The following is an 18,028-nucleotide window of genomic DNA, read 5'->3' on the forward strand; positions in this document are numbered from 1 at the left end:
CGGCCTCAGTAATCATAATTTCTGTATATTAGCCTGTCATTTTTCGGAGAAGCGTGGTATATATACGCTACACACTTGCTAGGAATATTGTGCAATATTTTTATGCAGTGGCTGACAACGATAAAAAAATTATGCCTGAAGTGGGTATGCCCCACAGTTAATAGGCAGAACAAGCTTTTGTAATGTGTTGAATCAATGAATGACCCACTCTTCACACAATTAGCATTGTATTACGCCTGGTTGTTCCTTTGATGTTCTAAAACGCTTTATTACTTATATCATCGCGATTTGTTTTCCGACATTAAGACTGCCTAAGACGAGTTTCGAAGCAAGTTTGAAGCGACGGCGTGGCAAAGGGGTAGAATATTGGGCTGGCACGCAACGGACCTGGGTTTGAATCCCATTGTGTCCTTGGCATTTTTATTTACTCAGTTTTTTTTCTATCTTCGGATATTGGTTTTATACGGACACCAGTGGCGGCGGCGGACAACTACGGTGCCGCACGGGACCTGTGTTCTGATCTCATAACAGCTTTAGCTGCTAAAACACATAAAAAAGACGCATTTCACAACACACAGTGCGGTGCGTTGTCAAAAGTGTATTTCTTTTTTCTGTTTGTCCTTAGCACGGTGGCCTAATGGCTACGGCGATTGGCTGCTGACTAGAAAGAGGCAGGTTCATTAGATGGCGACCGATTGGTAGAGGTCCACGTACTGTTCGATTTCAGAACACTTTAAAAATGTGGTCAAAGTTATCCAGTGCTCTCGGCGCTTCTTACAGCCTGAGTCGCTCTGGGACGTTAAACACCAATCTGTGCGTCCTTGTTTTTACCTACGCTACGACAAAGCAGAAGACGCAGTAACAGTAAGCTGATCGATTTCTCAATTAAATTTTTCTCCCGGCCAAGTACAGCATTGTGACGGAATATCTGGTTGACGCGCGCGGATTACGAACAAACATTTCACGAAGGGTTGACATTAGGCGGACAGGAGTGGCGCCACCTACGCTGCTTGTTGTCGGCCGTGCTGTACAGTGCCACCCAGGGTACACCCGGGCCGAGACACTCGAGCACGTAGTACTCGGCGTTTAGCGAGAACCAGGCGTTGTTGTAGAGGCACTGATCGCCCAAGTCGCAGGTCAGGCACACCGGATGGGTGCCCTCCTTGTCGAACGGCACCTGATACACGTGCGACTCACCGGGTCGGCCTTCGCGCGTGCTTCGGTAGAACCTGCGGCAGCGAATGCTCGTTCCAGTCACACCGGTCGAAACACCCCGTACAACAAAACAAATTTGTAATAGTGTTCAATACACTCAGCTTGAGAGCTCTTAGGATGAGAAGAGACAGCGCTGGACACAGGACCGAGAAAGAACGAAAAACGAGGACGCTGACAAAGTCGTTAGTTCATCGTCCCGGGTTTTGAGCTGGCTGTTTCCGTCTATGATCATGTACAAAATAGCCTAGGTAGGCGCTGTTGTTGAGTACTACTAATTAGAGCTACTTTTGACGAATTTCGGCGAACGTACTGTAAGTAGATCGTGGTCAGCTTTAGCAAAGCGTCACAACATTAAACGATAACGGGACGATATTGATGATATTTGTTGAAGGTAAAAGAAAGATGCCTTATCATTGCGGTATGTTAGAGTGTGAACCTTTGATATTTTAACATATATAAACGAAAATTGTCAAAAAGAAAAAATTGTAAATGAAGCAAAAAAAATTTAAGCAAGTCAACAATGGAAACGGACATTAGAATTCGGGAAACTCTATCTCTTGAGTTATATAAATAGTACCGAATTGCGATATCATACACCACCCTAAAACATGCTCCTAAATATAGGCGTAAGCCGAGTGTAAAATGTAATAGATTCAGGTAAGTGCTTCAATATTCATAATGCTAGTGCGATATATACAGTGTAAGACAAACATATCAACGGCGCTGTGGTATACTCAGTATTTGTTGAAACAGTTACATTTCAAAGCTACAGGCGTTGTCTATTCTTCTCAGTGTACCAATTTTCAGTAATATTAAACAATTAAAGTGGTGGTGCCATCAAATTTCGATGCTATCCCAAGCCTGTTGTGAGTTCCCTCTGTATGCAAGAACTCTTCCACACGAAGGATCGGACAAAACAAACGCGTAGAATATATTTTAATTCCCTTCTAAAAGTGTAGCTGAATGCTCCCCCCTCCCGATCGAGGCTTATCGCTTGCACAGTGACACCAATCTTTTATAATAGGAGAAGCAACGGCAGTTGTCCTTCTATTACTAATATAAACGCTTTGTTTCCTTCTGGCTGACTTTTGCCTCGTTACTGCCTGGATACTACTGGAGCTGGCCATGGCGACTGTCGGCGCATTTGTTTTGTTGGCGCTTGTGTGTAAGAGCAGACGAAACTCAGCTGTGCATCACAGCCTTGTGTGGTCACGTAATCATGCCACCTATGCGCCGACGTCACACCACAACTTCGCACAGCGAAATCGAAATTGAAAATGGTTCTCATAAGTATAGCAATATTAAGTTATTTAGCAAAAATACATAAATCTTGGTGCGTCTTGGTCCCGGAGCTGAATAAAACACTCACAAAAAAGAGCAGGCATCCCACAAATTTAGTGGCACCACCCTTTTAAACAATGTGAGACCTTAAAATAACAAAAAAAAATATTTACAACATTCGGCAAAGCTCAGGTTGCCTTCTTATATAGAAATGCCTTGTTTTAAATATGTTCCCCAGATGTTCATCAACTATTCCTGATTTCGCAGAAACAGATATTGAGTTTGTTACACTATTTACGAAGGTTCTGTAGACGTGTTACACGCACATGAATTTCTAATATAAAGCTCTGTAACTTTGTATGACATACAGGGGGTGCCTCATGTAACTCTAGCCGGAGTTTAAAAATATGCCGACGCACGCACTGATGACGTGAAAGCATGCATGTTGTTGACAATTACATGAAGGAAGACATACGTTTTTTGCGTTCTGTTTAAGTGCTTAATCAGGTAAGATCAGTTAACAAACTTTGGAGCAAGAAGCAACGAAGCTGGGTGGAATTTCTTAATGCGAAAATTGTACTTTGGATCGCAAAAGTCCGATTAGACAGATTATGACTTTGTATTCAAGTATTAGCGTTATTTTGCTTACTACAAATGCCCGCAAAACACAAAGAATATACCATGTAACATGCCGACTTGCACGCCTATGTGCTCCGTGATCGTTTTAGAAAATTAACTACTTTAATAAACGATGCGGTGCTCGTAGAGAAAAAGAAGAAAACGATGAAGTTCAAAGGGGCACCCTGTGTCTGCGCGAGTTTCTCGCGTTATTATTATTATTATTTTGGTGCCGAAATCCGGAAAGTCAAAAGAGACCTGGCTTTCTGAATGATTTTGGTGTTGTATGCTCACCGGGCTACTCGCTCTGCCTTCAGCCAATCCATTCGTCGAAGTGAGGCGCGATCTCACAGCTGGCTTGCACTAGTGTCAATCTCTTGCGTTCTTAATAATCGTAATGCTCCCTGACGGTCCGCGTGCAAACGACCATCGCATTTGGCCAGGTGTGCTGCCCGACGATGGTGGTGGCAAATGATAATAGCCGGGTCTGCTTACCGCTGTCGTGAACCAACATGAGGGCAAGCATATTTTTTAACGTGGTACGTTATGGAGCACTGCAATCACGGCGTGCAAGTGGGCATGTCACGCTTTATGTTTTTGTATTTGGGAAACATCTGTACTAAGGACAAGAGCACCAACAGTTAACAGAGCGTTAGACATTAAGTAGTCGTGAATCAGCCGACTTACAACCTCATAACTGGAAATTTCGTTAGCTTTGTTGCTTTAAAAGATCGTTAATTGACCTAGCCTAATTAGACAATTAAGGAAAGCACACGAAAATAAGCCATATTTGCACTAGCGGTGCCGAGTCTGAAAGAAGTGCAGAGTGGGGCTGCCTTCTCGGTTTCTCTTCAGTTTTCTCTTTCCCTTTCTTCCACCTAATCCTGTGTTTTTCTCTTTATTTCTATTTGCTATATTTTCCCTTTCTTTCTTTTCGGTTTGTAGATTGCTTCCTCTTTTTTAATATTTATACGTGCTTGTGCCTGCGTCATATTAGGTGACGACAGCATAAGACAACACGGCCTCCGTAAAGTACTCCGCGCTTGAAGATAGGGGGACATATTGAAGATAGTGCGACATAACCTTGCAATGTGTTTTACAGTATTGTGATATATTTACAGTATTGTGGTATATTTACTATATATCACAGTCTTGTGATATGTAGTTTACAGTATTGTGATATAGGTATTTTTTTTGCCATGGTGAAATCATGAAGTTGTAAACTTGACAACTTCGTCATTTCAAAAAGGTTATAGAGATCAACACTAAAAAAAAAGTTCGTGTAACATATGTAGCAAGGTGACAACGTTGTACAAGCCACGACTGTATAAAAACATGCTGCTGATAATAACCGTCACTAGCTGCCGAGACGCCGACGCACATGTGCAATCAATCTGATACAGTCCGCATCCTACATTTACAAAATTTCAACGTTTGATTTCTAGTAAATGCAACACACTTAACAAATTCGTACGTTATATTTCCCTTAAAAAGCGTGTCACCATTGCCATGTATTCAGATAGGAGTCTATACCAGCTGAAACTTCGTCTTAAAAAAAAGAAAAAAAGGGGCATAATTGAGGAGAGGGAGCAAAGTATGCATCTTCTCTCTTGCTCCCTTATTGAGCAATTACCGCCACTAACAAGCAGTTACAGCGAACAACTCTTAAGAGTTGGTTAGCTAGTCTAAATTGCAAAGAAACCCAGATACAGGAGAAAATATGGGTGCAAGTCGACTACGTAGAAACCTGAACCTTGGATAAAATATTGCATAAATTTGGACATAGTTATTTTTTACTCTTTTATAGCATTTTGAAATGGCGGTGGGCTACGCATTAATTACTTAAAATTTTTCTGATTCAGTGGTCGGCGAATCCTGCGTTCACCAGAGTCGTAAAACAATGACGAAATTTCGATACAATTCCCTAGGATTCGTAAAATCGCTGACGTTATTAAAAAAAGTATCGGCTACAAAACAAATCCACAAAAGCTTTCTATAGCATAAATATTACATAAGTAAACTGATCAAATAGCGCTGCTCGAAAAGACCGTGCACATAGTTGCCACATTAAAAGACAGAAATCAATATTCTGATCCGCATTTCACAAAACACCACCCGACATTACGTGTTATGCATGATTTGTACAATTGAGTAAGTCCACGTTTGAAGAACAATATCTAGCCGACGTATACATTTGACTTCTGTCGTTGAAACTCAATACAGATTTTCTCTGCAAATTCGGAATGTACGCCAAATGATCGATCACGTGTTTTATATTCCTCCAAATTACAGCGAAAGATAAACCTAAAGAGTAAACATGCATAAAGAAAAAACCAACCTAGGCAAGCTCAATTTCCTTGCAAATGTTGCCTCCTTAAATAAAGAGATGCGTGTGACGCAGAAGCTCGCTACGAGCACACCTAGTTACTTCCTTGATGCTGGCAGAAAATTGATATGTTTTGTCACTTGTTATTACACGTCTGACTCAATGGGCGCATAGGAGGAGACAAGGATGGATTGTAGTTTAAGATAGCATCAAGTCGGACAGTACATTGCATCCTTGGCTACTCTGAAAAGCTGCTTATAGTAGAGAGAAGAGTCAAATGAAAAAAAAATATAAAGGTATAAGTGTAGCAAAAGCAAAGAACTTCAGTGTGTATTTTTAGGGCATCTATCTAAAATTTCTAAATAATTGTCTTATTAAAGCTCAGATGCCATTCGGTCAACATCACGTATTAATTAATATAAACAGGTCCCCTACATTGGTCGCCCTGTCCCGCCGCGGTGGTCTAGTGGCTAAGGTACTTAGCTGCTAACCCCCAGGTGGCGGGTTCCAATGCCGGCTGCGGCAGCTGCATTTCCGATGGAGGCGGAAATTTTTAGGCCCGTGTGCTCAGATTTGGGCGCACGTTAAAGAACCCCAGGTGGTCGAAATTTCCGGAGCCCTCCAATACGGCGTCTCTCATAATCATATGGTGGTTTTGGGACGTTAAACCCAACAAATCAATCAATCAATCAACCAATCAATCAATCAATCAATCAATCAATCAATGCATTGGTCACCCTCCTTTTCTTTCGTTCTTTGTGAGCGTGATAGATTTTATAAGGAAGCAAGCGACACATTGGTGTATAGGTCGCGGAAACGGTACCCGGACATGTGCGTGCGTTACCGTCAACCGTAGGCCACTGGTTTGAGAATGCGTGCACGGTAAAAGGGCTGATCACAGCCAATTACCATCACGTTACACGAGAACTTCCTTATATCAAGGATTATGCACTTTGGCTAAGCGAAGCTGTCAAATGGAATGTCCTGGCACGGCTCTACGAATAGTGCATTCGCTGTAATTAGGCAAGTGCCTCCCCGTGTTCCTCGTAGTACGGTGCTCTAAAGAATGGTCTGAGGTGTTTCCACTTCGCTCTCCACAACACTGCAGGAACAGTGTAATTTTACGGAAGCCTCACTTCATACTTTGTTTGTCTACACTGGGGTCGGTGAAATAAATTACCACCTTAACACCCGATTCAAAGGCCTGTGTGCATTTGTATTAGAACTGTGGCAATACGTTCCGCATTTCTCTGATCATCTAGGTAAAAAGTTCAAACATTCGAAGATGTCCGATAGTACGGCGATTGTAGAAGGAGAGGTCAGCCTTCTACAGTCACCGCTGGGTCACCTTCTCACGGCATGTTCTCCGGTGCGAAACATCCCATTGAACCGATGTAGTAGCATTTGTAACAGTATGACCACATTCATACAGCCGAAACGATATATTTCCTATAGAGAAGAGAGCAACTAAAAAAAACTGTGTAATAGCAGTGCTGTTATGACGCATTTACAAAACCACAGCAAAACTACGTATCTACTCGCATAATTTACGCACCCCTAATATTTTGACAGCTTTGCTAAAAAATATTTACTCGCATATTTTGCGCTCCCGACCCTAAACGCTTCGGACGGGCGCGCACCTCGCCGAGCAGACAAGCGCATTCAAACGGGCTGCAAACACACAGCTCATTTTTCCGAGGACTTCTCCCGAACTAGAATCCCTCAAATACCGTGCACAAACACTCAAACCTAGCTGTTGACGGGTCGCCGGAACTGCTAGAGCGTTTGCTTCCGTCTATGTACCCATCTCTACCACCGCGAAAATGCCCGCTCGCGTCACGGCACGGACAACTTTCTGCATCGGAGGCGCGTGAGCTTTAGGGCCTGTCGCACTAACCATTCCCCTCGTTCTCTGCGTCCGCACTGCAACGCACGCTTGGTCGGTTTCTGAAGTTTAGGTTTCGCCATCCGTCCGGCACGTTTTTACGGTTCCCTTGCGATGTGGGACAGCAATTATATATACGGCGAAATTGAAGCTCACTGCTGTAAATTTTGCCAAAGAAAACGGGAGCCGTGCCACATCAAAGCACTTCAAGCTGACGCACTTCAACGCGTGACCATCAGCGCGATCAGTACGCGAGAAAGCAGAGAAGTCCGCACTTTCTAATGCAAGTTTTCTGCCGCTGAAGAAGGCCTTTTTGAATTATGTGTGAACGCTTAAGTCACCCGGTATCACCGTGTTGCGGGACCTAGTTTCTCACACCATTGTTTCGAAGAATTTCAAGAAAATGGGGCATTCGAACACGCTCGACAAAACCGAAGACTATGCACTTTGGAAGGGCGCGGTGGCAGCGGCCGCGACTATGACTTACAATCTGACTTCGCGATCAATGATTAATTCCCACTAGACCGCGCGTGACCGGATCTGACTGGTTAAAATATGTGCTAAATCTCCTAAATTAACAAGTAAACTTTGTTTCTGCTCCAATTTTTTAGATGTATATATGACGCGTGTTAGGACTGTGACAAAATATTGCGTACACTCCCACGACACCCTCGCGTAATTTGCGCACCATCTTTTTCAGGGCCCGAAAATCGCGAAAAAAGAGCGCACATTGTAGAAGTAACACACACACACTTCTATATATATATATATATATATATATATATATATATATATATATATATATATATATATATATATATATATATATATATATATATATGCAAGGGAAAAAAGTGTATACATAAGGGCTCGTTTTTCCGTGTTTTGACACAATAATAATGAGATCTAACAGACACTAATGCCAAGTAATGTATAGGGGAAGTTATTAAAACCAATGGAATGTAAATAAGAAGAAAGAAAAGTGGGTTAAAAACTAACCAGTCGTGAGCAGGAATCGAACCTACGAACCTCGAATAACGCGTTCGATGCTCTAACCACTGAGCTGTCACAGCGGCCTTCCCTCCATCCTTATATATATATATATATATATATATATATATATATATATATATATATATATATATATATATATATATATATATATATATATATATATATATATATATATATATATATATAGTGACTAACTTATGCCACCTATCATGTTGAATTGCATAATTACTGATGAAAGAGTGAAATTGTTCGACTTCTCTGTGAACTATTGCATGACTTGAACAGGTAACCGCGAAAGCAATGCGTGCCTAGAATGACAATACAGCGCAACCAATAAAAGAGCGGCCTTGTACGGGCCGCCCTGCATCGGAGTACGCACAGATGGAGCGTCTTGGGGCTGAACGCAAGCGCGGCGATGGTGTCGTACGGGCCATGCGTGAGCCACGTGCGCCGCTTCTCCTGGAAGGCAGCCAGGTGCCGGAAGTTGCCGTGGTGTGCGTCCTGCACGGGCAGCCGAAGGAAGAAGGCGGGGCCCCCTGGCAGCGGGGGTGTCACGAGCGGCGGCTCGCTGAGCTCGATCCAGCCGCCCGAGGCCGTCTCGACGGCCTGCCTGCAAACAAGAAAGTCGGTGATGAAGTCTGAGCTGCTCTGGCCACAGCAGGCCAGTCTACAAGCACACATCGAGCGAAAGAACAGTGCCGCATGGTCTAGAGCTATGGGCGCCTCGGAATCTTCTAAAGGGAATAATCTGAATGTGCCACCGACTGCTCCTAAGAGAAGGCGAAAGTGCTTTTGCTGTGCTGGGCGACTATTCTCCAGAGCTACGCCATTCGCTAGATATGATTTTTTTTGCCATAGCGCGTGGTTACCCTTACAAGTGTTCTTTGTATGGTGGCTATGCGCGACAAATTTTAGTAGTGTACCTTCTTCTTCTTCTGTACATAGTATGATTACTATTTTCGGCTCGTCTCCTATAAAGTGCTTGGCTCGCAGCTGCCTTAAGCGTTGCCCGCATTGCACGCTCTCAGCGTGCAGTTCTGCCGATTGAATTACTCCGTTAAGGAGAGGCTGAATGCAGAGAAGCGCAAAAAGCTACCGTGGGAAACACTCAACACGCTTTTACTTAACTCTTCAGCGCATCACCAGTGAATTTCTGTGTCATAACTAGACACACGCTGATTTTTTTTTACGTCTAGGCACCTGCTTTTGCAACAGAGGAGACGGTGTTGAGAGCAGGATCTAGGCTATTTATAAATTGTATGAAGATGGCGTGGGACAAATGCTCAATTCGCACTTCACGACCTCCATCTGCTCAGCCTAGTTGATCTAAAGAACGTGGAGACTCTTACTTGGAGCAGTGCCAGGCCGAGGCGGCCTCCCGGCACACCGACACCAGCGTCCAGTTCTGCGCCCGCGACAAGAAGTTGACGAGCAACGCCTTTTCGTCCAGGAATGCCACCATTGTCACGTAATACCTGCAATGAGAGCGCGTTTTCGCCGCTGTCAGCGCAACATTAAGAACATATATAGCATTACTGAGCGTAGTGCAGCGCCGAAATGTTGCTGAGCTCGTAGATGCTGTTCTCCACAGCCGCGTGGTTTGTGACGTATCGATCCTCCGCTTTCTTGTGTATTCCACGTTCCTTCGCTGGTTTCGGGTGGCACGAGCGGGTTGCTAATGTGGCTCTCTCGCATCAGCAAGAACGTTGCCGTGCTTCAGCTCACAGCCCTTTTCTGGGACTTTGAAATCAGGGGAGACATTACAACAGTCACAACACTTTGAGCTCTGTGGTAAATGCAAAAAAGTCATTAGACTTCACTAAGCCTTTTGCCATATTTGACACATAGAAAAAGAAAAAATACGGCATATTGTCGTTCGCCCATCATCGCTACAATTTATAACGTGAGCTTTTCACACGTTATGTGTCAAGTTTCGACGATGACGCAATTTATGTGCCGTTTTCTGACACCCCTTACTATAGACAGCGGGGCCGCACAAAGAGTCATCGAATAGTTTCACATTAAACAATAACCAAGAGAAGCATGAAAGAGCCCTATACTTTCTACTACTAGCTTTGTCAAACACAACTATTGTTTAACAGCTTGTTCAGTAAGTCGACAAATCAGCAATAGCTTGACGTATACGGGCTCATTGTAGAAAATAAGGTTTACTGACGATGACCAACCACAGCAGCGCAAGTTTATCAGTGGCCAAGGAGAAATCGATAGAAGTTGTTAAAATGTACAGATGAACCTATGCGTACAAGTACAATTGTCCGTTACATGTTAACACTTCTTTTGTGACCCCTACAAAACTTTAGATGCTTTGCCTCATAACTAGATTGCATAACAGAAAAGCCAGCTTGCCGTTTGCGTTGCAGCGAGGGTATTTTGCATTTGCTCATTTGCTTCTCAAAACAAGCAGAAGAAAAGTGTGTGTTTCACGCCAGTGGGCGAAGACATCTTCTGCAGTTGCAGCGCGTGAGTGGCCGACGTGTTACAGGCGAAGTTTTCTTATTGGATGGCGGACATTTGACGACGCGAGGTACTCGGAAGAGAAACTTCGGGAGCAGCGGAACAACAACCGGCACTGGACTTTGAGTGAGTGTTTCCTTGAAGAGGAGCATTCAAGCTTTGTTCCAAGAAGTTTGGACTGAATAAGTTTGAATAACTTTTTAGTCTTTAAGTATCTTGGTTAATGCATGACATCGCGTTGTTGCGCGTTTTGTTGTTTGTGCCCGTTATTCTGAGTGTATCTTAGTGCGTTGTATAGCAAGTTGTCATGAGTATCTTGTGATTGGTGACATACTGTATTGAAGTATTGCCGAGTGCACATGTTTGTGTGCTGCTTTGTTCTGCCGTATTTTAGAATATACTTGTTTTGTTATCAACTCTCGGCACTGCCTCGTTCTTTGGACCACAGCCGGCGTTCGCTTGTACGCCAGAGGGACTAATTTGAAATTGTTCGTGCTTTCGTGGGGTGTTTGGGGGAGCCGATTCGTCCACCCTTGGAGTCAGCCCGGCGATTGCCTTCCTAATTAACGGGACCAGTGACAGCCACGGCGGCTGCATTTCCGATGGAGGCGAAAATGTTTGAGACATGTACTTAGATTTAGATGCATTTGAAAGATCCGATTTAGTCGACCTATCCAGAGCCACCCCCCCCCCCCCCCCACTATGGCGTCTTTCATAATCATATCGTGGTTTTGAGAGGTTAAATTCTAGAGGCTAGATATTATTGTTAGAAAGAAAAATCTATACTTTCGGGCTAGGCAATGCGAAAAGTACAAAAAAGAAAAAAGAATATTACAAATTTGCATACAGGCCCAAGATTAACATCAGCGCCGAAATTATCATACGTACGACAAATCATGGTAAAATAATGCTATAGTTACATTCCTTATGCCCGTACTTTCAACACAGTAGGCTATGACACGAATAGTATTACTTATAACGGTAGGGTTGAGACGCCGAGATGGTTAGTATTGTGGTATACCTGAAAGGCCTAATCCACTGCATAAAATAACTGATCTCAAACATAATAAGGATAAGGATGGACTGAGAAAGTATGTACAAAACAAGTATACGGTGCTTTCTGCCCACGTCATGCATATTTTGTGAGCTCACATCATTCGTACTGTAGGAGTTTGAAAAGAGACTGAACGTTGAAAAGAAAATGAGCATCTGCTTTTCTCTGTTTAGTCTTTTATCATACTTGATATTTCTCGCTTTCTTTCGACACGCCGGACTCACTATTGGACCTAGTCAGCCATCTCAGGTCATAAAGTGCTAAATTGCACGCTGTTCAGCTTTTGGTAATTCAACGCACACTGAATACACATACGCTTTTACTAAAAAAGAAGTACGTTGTAGAGAAAAGTCCTCAACACATTAAAATCACCCACAGTACTCGAGGCCCCAAAAAATGCGATGCGATCACATCACGTTCCCTTTGCCAACGCCACAGGACCTCGTTGCTTCCTGTGGGCTCCAATAAGGCTGATAGCATTTGGCTCCTTACACGAAAATACGCCTTTCTAAAAGTAACACGTTGCTATGTTGTACACTTTGCGGTGTTGCTTAAAGACATGCTCTAGAAAGCATGGGAAAGTTGGCAGTCGTTTCCGTTGTTCATAAATATGACCGTCTCTTCATGGAAAGCACAAGCGGCAAAATAAAATAAAGCAACGATTGTTCCCCCGCGTATTCATAAAACATACATTGTTTTCCATAGCACACTTACAATAAATTTCATGGGAGCATGCTCGTGATTGGGAACTTGCGTGACATAAAAATGCGATAAAGATAAATTTGAGCCATCACATTGATCATAACACGCTTGAATAGAGGCAGGATTAATAGCCAGACGTTCTGAAAGTGCCATGCACTTAGTATTATCGCTACTTTTTTGTGCACCTCGCACGTTTTACGCTGCAAACGAAAGAACATCATGACACTCGGCTCATAAGTCTGTCCGGGACTTTACTGCTGCCCATAATAATGTGCCGCCTTTTTAGAGGCCTTGCACTGCCATATTTAGCAAAAGTAGCTTTGCCTCACTGAAAAGACCGTTCATTTTAAAAGTGTTTTAGATGTATTTATGTGCATTGAATATTTCATCATGTTATATTTCAAAGGGAACTTTTAGTCGACTTTTATACTGTCGAAAAAGCATAAGCGGTTGCTGTTATGTTAATCATCTCCAAGTGAGGGTATTGCTATGTAACAACCCTCTATTGAAAATAAACAACAGCGACCACAGAACATCGTCGTAAGAAAAATGAAAGAATCAAATAGAGAAATTAGGAGAAATTTAAAAATGTAGCTTCTGAAGGAAGATACAGTTTGAAATAGAAGCTGGAGGTCACGTAATGAGGCTCTTTTCTGACCATCGGATGAAAGCATTCATTCATTACTTTTAACGTACTGCTTGTGATACGCCGAATGGGCAGCCTGCTGCTAAGGCGCAGAGCAAGAGACAAGAGAAAAAATACTGTTATCAGTATAGGTCTGCTACAGTCACAGAAGTGCTCCATTTAAAAGAAGATGGCCGTCCGTACAGATGTGTAAGCACAAAAAAATGCACCGGAAGCAATGACGAGAATTGTGGACAAAATATTAGCCGCACGCTTTCAGAAAGCTGCGTGTTCTTTCATTAAAGGCATGAGGCGACTCTGATGGCATATATTTGATATACAATGAATATATTTTGACACGATTCATTGTTCTGTTGTGTAAGTCCGCAGAGAACAGATTTGTTAACAAGCGCACTGAGATTATAGGCGATGTTACATATGAAACACACACTAAACCTCGTAATCACGTGCGTTTCTTCACCTTACCACGTGTTTTTATAAACATACATTCAGAGCCTATCTTTATTATCCTGTTATTCGTTGTCCCTCATATCATGCTTTTTAAGCAGGGTACCATTTTTCTAACAATAAGCACCTCGCATAATGGCTGTAGTCTATTGATAAGCTTCAGTAAACTGCGCTAAGAGGATGGTTCTGAACGCAACTATATGACGCCGTCGCAAGACTATTTGCTAGCCTACTTTATATTTACTTAAAGAGACACTAAATAGAAAGAATGAGTTGGTTTAGATTGATAGATTCTACTCTGGAGACTTTAACTCCGATAGTTTCACGGTCATAACTTCATTGTTGGCGGAGAAAATCAAGGTTGAAGTTTCTTTGTTAAATTTACGCGCGTGACGTATAAATTTCAAAATGTATTTTTTGTATTTTCGCGACATTGGCGCTATGAAATTTTCCGAAACTTCATATGCTAGATCTAGGGCACCCACAGATGACAACGTACTAATAATTTTATAAATTAGAAGCTACGTTATAGGACTCAGTAGACGCCTTCAAAATTTACTACGTCCCGGCGTTTGGTGCGAGAATCTCACAGTGGCGTCTCCACCCGCATTTTCTTAAGGCACGTTTTTTTGCTTACCAAGTGTCATGTCGTGGTAAGAGTGGTGCTTTCCAAATTGTGAAATTGTGCTTTACTGATACACGAAAAATCGTTTCGTTCTTTAGCGTCCCTTTAAGGACATATTTTAGAGGCCGAGTAAAACGCTATCGAAGAAAGTATACTGTCGTTGAATTTGAGGCGGCAGGTTGAGCTTGCCAGGACGGTCGCGATTATAGTTTTTTCATTCTTGCTGAAGTATTTCATGGTAGCTTTGAAAGCACAGTAGTTTTGATTTAGTTTAATGAAGCATGCCTTGCTTTTTTTATTTCTTCGCTAAATTTGTACGTGCGCTACTTGTGTCGTAGGGGATGTTCTTAAGTCGTATTCAGAGTGTATATACATGTGATGCAGCCCGGATGCAACCCCCGACAACTACGTTAACGTAACAGAAGAAATATAAGGGTAAGTGTGCAGCAAGTAATCAAGCTGTCATAGAGTGGAAATGATCACTTGATCTCAAAGGAAAAAAAAAGACGAATATACATGACTCATATACCGCAAGCTGCAGTTGTGGCGTCAGCTTTTCTCTAGATCAGTGCCATTTCAACGACTGAAAAAAAAAGAGAGGCAAAACCCGCAGAATCAGTGATCACACATGTCTGCACTAAGCTTGCTTAATCAGGACTACTGCCGTTAATGTTTCCTACTGGGAAAAGGCCGGACGTTGGAAAAGAGCAAAAATAGAAAACGAAAATTGGAGTATGCTTGAGCTTTGCCTTCAAGAGTAGATCGCGATAGCGTAATCGGGCCTTGTGCTCATCGCCTTCTGAACTGCTAACCTGTTTCGGTTCTATAGGTGCATGCCTCAACCGAGCCGTATCGAAACAAACGACTGCGCGCGTAACATTCAGTGCGTCAAGCTATCTCAGAATGCCTATATATATACCAGATACAGATGCTAAGGGAGTGTAGCACCTTTATCATCAGCATAATCACTTCTTTGTCACCGTGCTGCGCCTCTCATGCTGCTCGTGCTCGGAGCTCAAGGCGCGTGCTCGATTAGAATGAGTCCTCGCGCCTGGCAGTGCGGACGCAGGCAGCCACCGTCACTCTGCTTTGGCTCTGAAGAATAAAGTGGCGATATCTCCACACGTCTCTCTGCCTCTCGCTACAAGTGGTGACCTGGTGAACGCGCACTTCAACGAGCGGCCGCTGCCATGCTTCCGTGACTCTGCCCGCCAGTGAAGCCTTCCCACCCGCACTACCATAGAGTATGGTTCGTGCAGCTTAACGCAACTCTCGCGCTCAATGATGTCACGGCACAGTCAACGATGCACACCTTTCTGGTAGACGCCCTCCTGGTATAGCTGCGTCATCTCGCTGCCGCAACAAGCTCCAGCCCACAGCCCTACGATGATCTCTGCTCTGCGGTGCTGGCCTGCTACGGCCTCACCTATCATCCGCTTCCGGGGACCCGTGACTTCCCGGTTTCCCCTGCGTCACAGCGAGCGCTACTAACCGGCCCTCATCCCTGCATTGACCAAGACTTCGCTTCCCTGACTACGTCTCTTTCAACCTCTCGCCCGACCAATACGATGAGGAGGTAGAAGACGCCCCTACTTAAACTGGTCTCCTCATCGAGAGGGGCGTGTCCTCGGAGCCCTCGCATGATGGTCTATCAGGCGTGCCCACAATCTGCGCGTCTATCTTGTCTTCGTCGGCCCGAGACACCTCAGGCTGGTCAGGCTCCATGACGGCTACATTGCCGCACGTCCTCCATGGAGTTGGTCACGACCATGGACATTGTCACGGCCACTTTTTGTCCATCGATTACGAAGGCTTCGCCGTCGACGATGTCGGGAGGTGACATTCTATCGACCTCAGCGCTCTGCGCCTCCTGCCACCAGCCACTAACATCTCCCTTGAAGTATCTTGCAGAAATTAGTTCCCCTCACCAGCCCATGGCCGAACGTGCGGGATGCTGCAACTATCCCTAAAAATCCCGAGGACCACCTGTCTGGCCCGCAACAGACAGAAGAAGCCACGTACGCCCTTCCGGAGACGCAGGCAAACAGCCCGCCAGCCGCCCCACACGTGCGCTCGCCTCCACCTACTAATTCTGTAACTACAGTGGACATGCCTTCCAATCTTTCCAACATGGCTAGTCATTACACCACGACTGGTCGCGTAACATATGTCACCAGCACAAGACTCGTGGCTCGTCTGCACTCTACACGGCAGACGAGACAGCAGCCGCAACAACTGATATGCCGCCTGCCGACTTCAGAGCCGTTACCGGTACCATCGCCACGACACCTGCATCGCCTGCCCACCACGGCGACGTTCACACCGACGTACAGCTAAACCAAGTGGCTTAGACATACTACGTCGACGCCACACTCCATATATCTCAAACATTTACCCAAGTGCGCGCAAGAACCACAAAACTGTTGCCTGTGACTCTCTGCGCAAGTTTTATTGTGCAGTACTATGGAACATCACGGCCCGCTACCCATTTGCACCTTGTTGGTGGCACTATTTACAGCCAAGAATGTGCCTTTGTCGCGACCCGCGCCCGCTTCGCCATTCCTAGAACCGCCCGCCAGAGACCCACTGGTTCCCGATGGTCCATTCACGTTGACAACCTGGACTTCCCAACGGACACCCTACGGATTGTTGACGCGCCAGTCTTGGTCAGCTGCTGCACTAAAGCGGAAGACAACCGCATGGCTCGTGATGTGCGAGCCACGAGGAAGGCAGAACGGCCTAGCTCCTGGCCTGGCTGGACGCTGCGACCTTACCTACGACCGAGTTCCAAATAAAAGCCGCGACCACGGCATGGCCCCATGAGATGCCGTCTCTTCTATCGCTTCTGAACAGTAGCTTTGCCTCTATTTCTCTTGTATATCAAATCCCGGAAAGCGCCAGGGGGGCGGGGAGCCCTGTAGCGCCTTCATCATCAGCATCATCACTTCTTAGTCCCCGCGCTGCGACTCTCGCGCTGCTCGTGCTCGGAGCTCGAGGCGCGTGCTCGTTTAGAACGAACCCTCGCGCCTGGTGGCTAGAATGCAGGCAGCCGTCACTGCTCTGCTTTGATCCTGCCACGGAGAATAAAGTGGTGAGATCCTCACACGTCTCTCTGTCTCTCGCTATACAGTACCCCTACACCACAATTCTTTCTTTTGCTAATAATCACTACGCAACCGCACGCAACTGTTCGTTTTGTTGATGGTTCTGGTACTGATGACGATTAAATATGCCTGCGCGCTTTTTTAATAGGCGGGCCTTTAAAACACCCACGAATCGACCAATTTCTATTTTTCGACGTCTGGCGCGATTCTACGCTCCTTCCACGCAATAAGGCGTTAAAGAAACTCCTTTCACTTTATGGCATTTATATAGTGTTTTTTTTTCAGTTTACAAAGCAGCTTAAATAAATGTTATGGCTCTGTGGTAGAATTTCTGCTTGCCACGGAGACCACCCGCGGGTTCAATCTTGATGCAAACTCGAAAACTTTTATTAATTTCATTTGCATCTTTCTCAGTCACGGACAAAAGATGATTATTTTTTGCTCGAAACCAACGACGCCTACACCGACTCCGGAATTTTCGCGAGGCGACCTCTTGAAAGCTATCATAATAAAATGTTAAAATCGTCAAACAGACAAAAAAAAAACGAGAGGGACGTATTACTCGAACGGAAATGAACACACGCAATATAGCTAGAAACATGAAAGCAAATACTTTGGGAATGAGTCAGTGTCGGT

General features: G+C 44.4%; 1 protein-coding gene across 15 annotated transcripts in view; it reads right to left on the minus strand.

Moving 5' to 3' along the window:
* LOC119177204 (dipeptidyl peptidase 4) overlaps positions 1 to 18,028 on the minus strand; it is a 522,011-nt gene that overhangs the window by 18,630 nt on the left and 485,353 nt on the right. For all 15 annotated transcript variants that reach the window (XM_075878254.1, XM_075878252.1, XM_075878255.1 and 12 more), the window contains 3 exons: positions 9,689 to 9,814; positions 8,719 to 8,949; positions 1,006 to 1,229 (listed from right to left, as the gene is read on the minus strand). In XM_075878254.1, coding sequence (XP_075734369.1) covers positions 1,006 to 1,229; positions 8,719 to 8,949; positions 9,689 to 9,814 — 581 coding nt within the window. The remainder of the gene's footprint in view (positions 1 to 1,005; positions 1,230 to 8,718; positions 8,950 to 9,688; positions 9,815 to 18,028) is intronic.

This window comes from Rhipicephalus microplus, chromosome X, assembly GCF_043290135.1.
Source record: "Rhipicephalus microplus isolate Deutch F79 chromosome X, USDA_Rmic, whole genome shotgun sequence".
Classification (NCBI taxonomy): domain Eukaryota; kingdom Metazoa; phylum Arthropoda; class Arachnida; order Ixodida; family Ixodidae; genus Rhipicephalus; species Rhipicephalus microplus.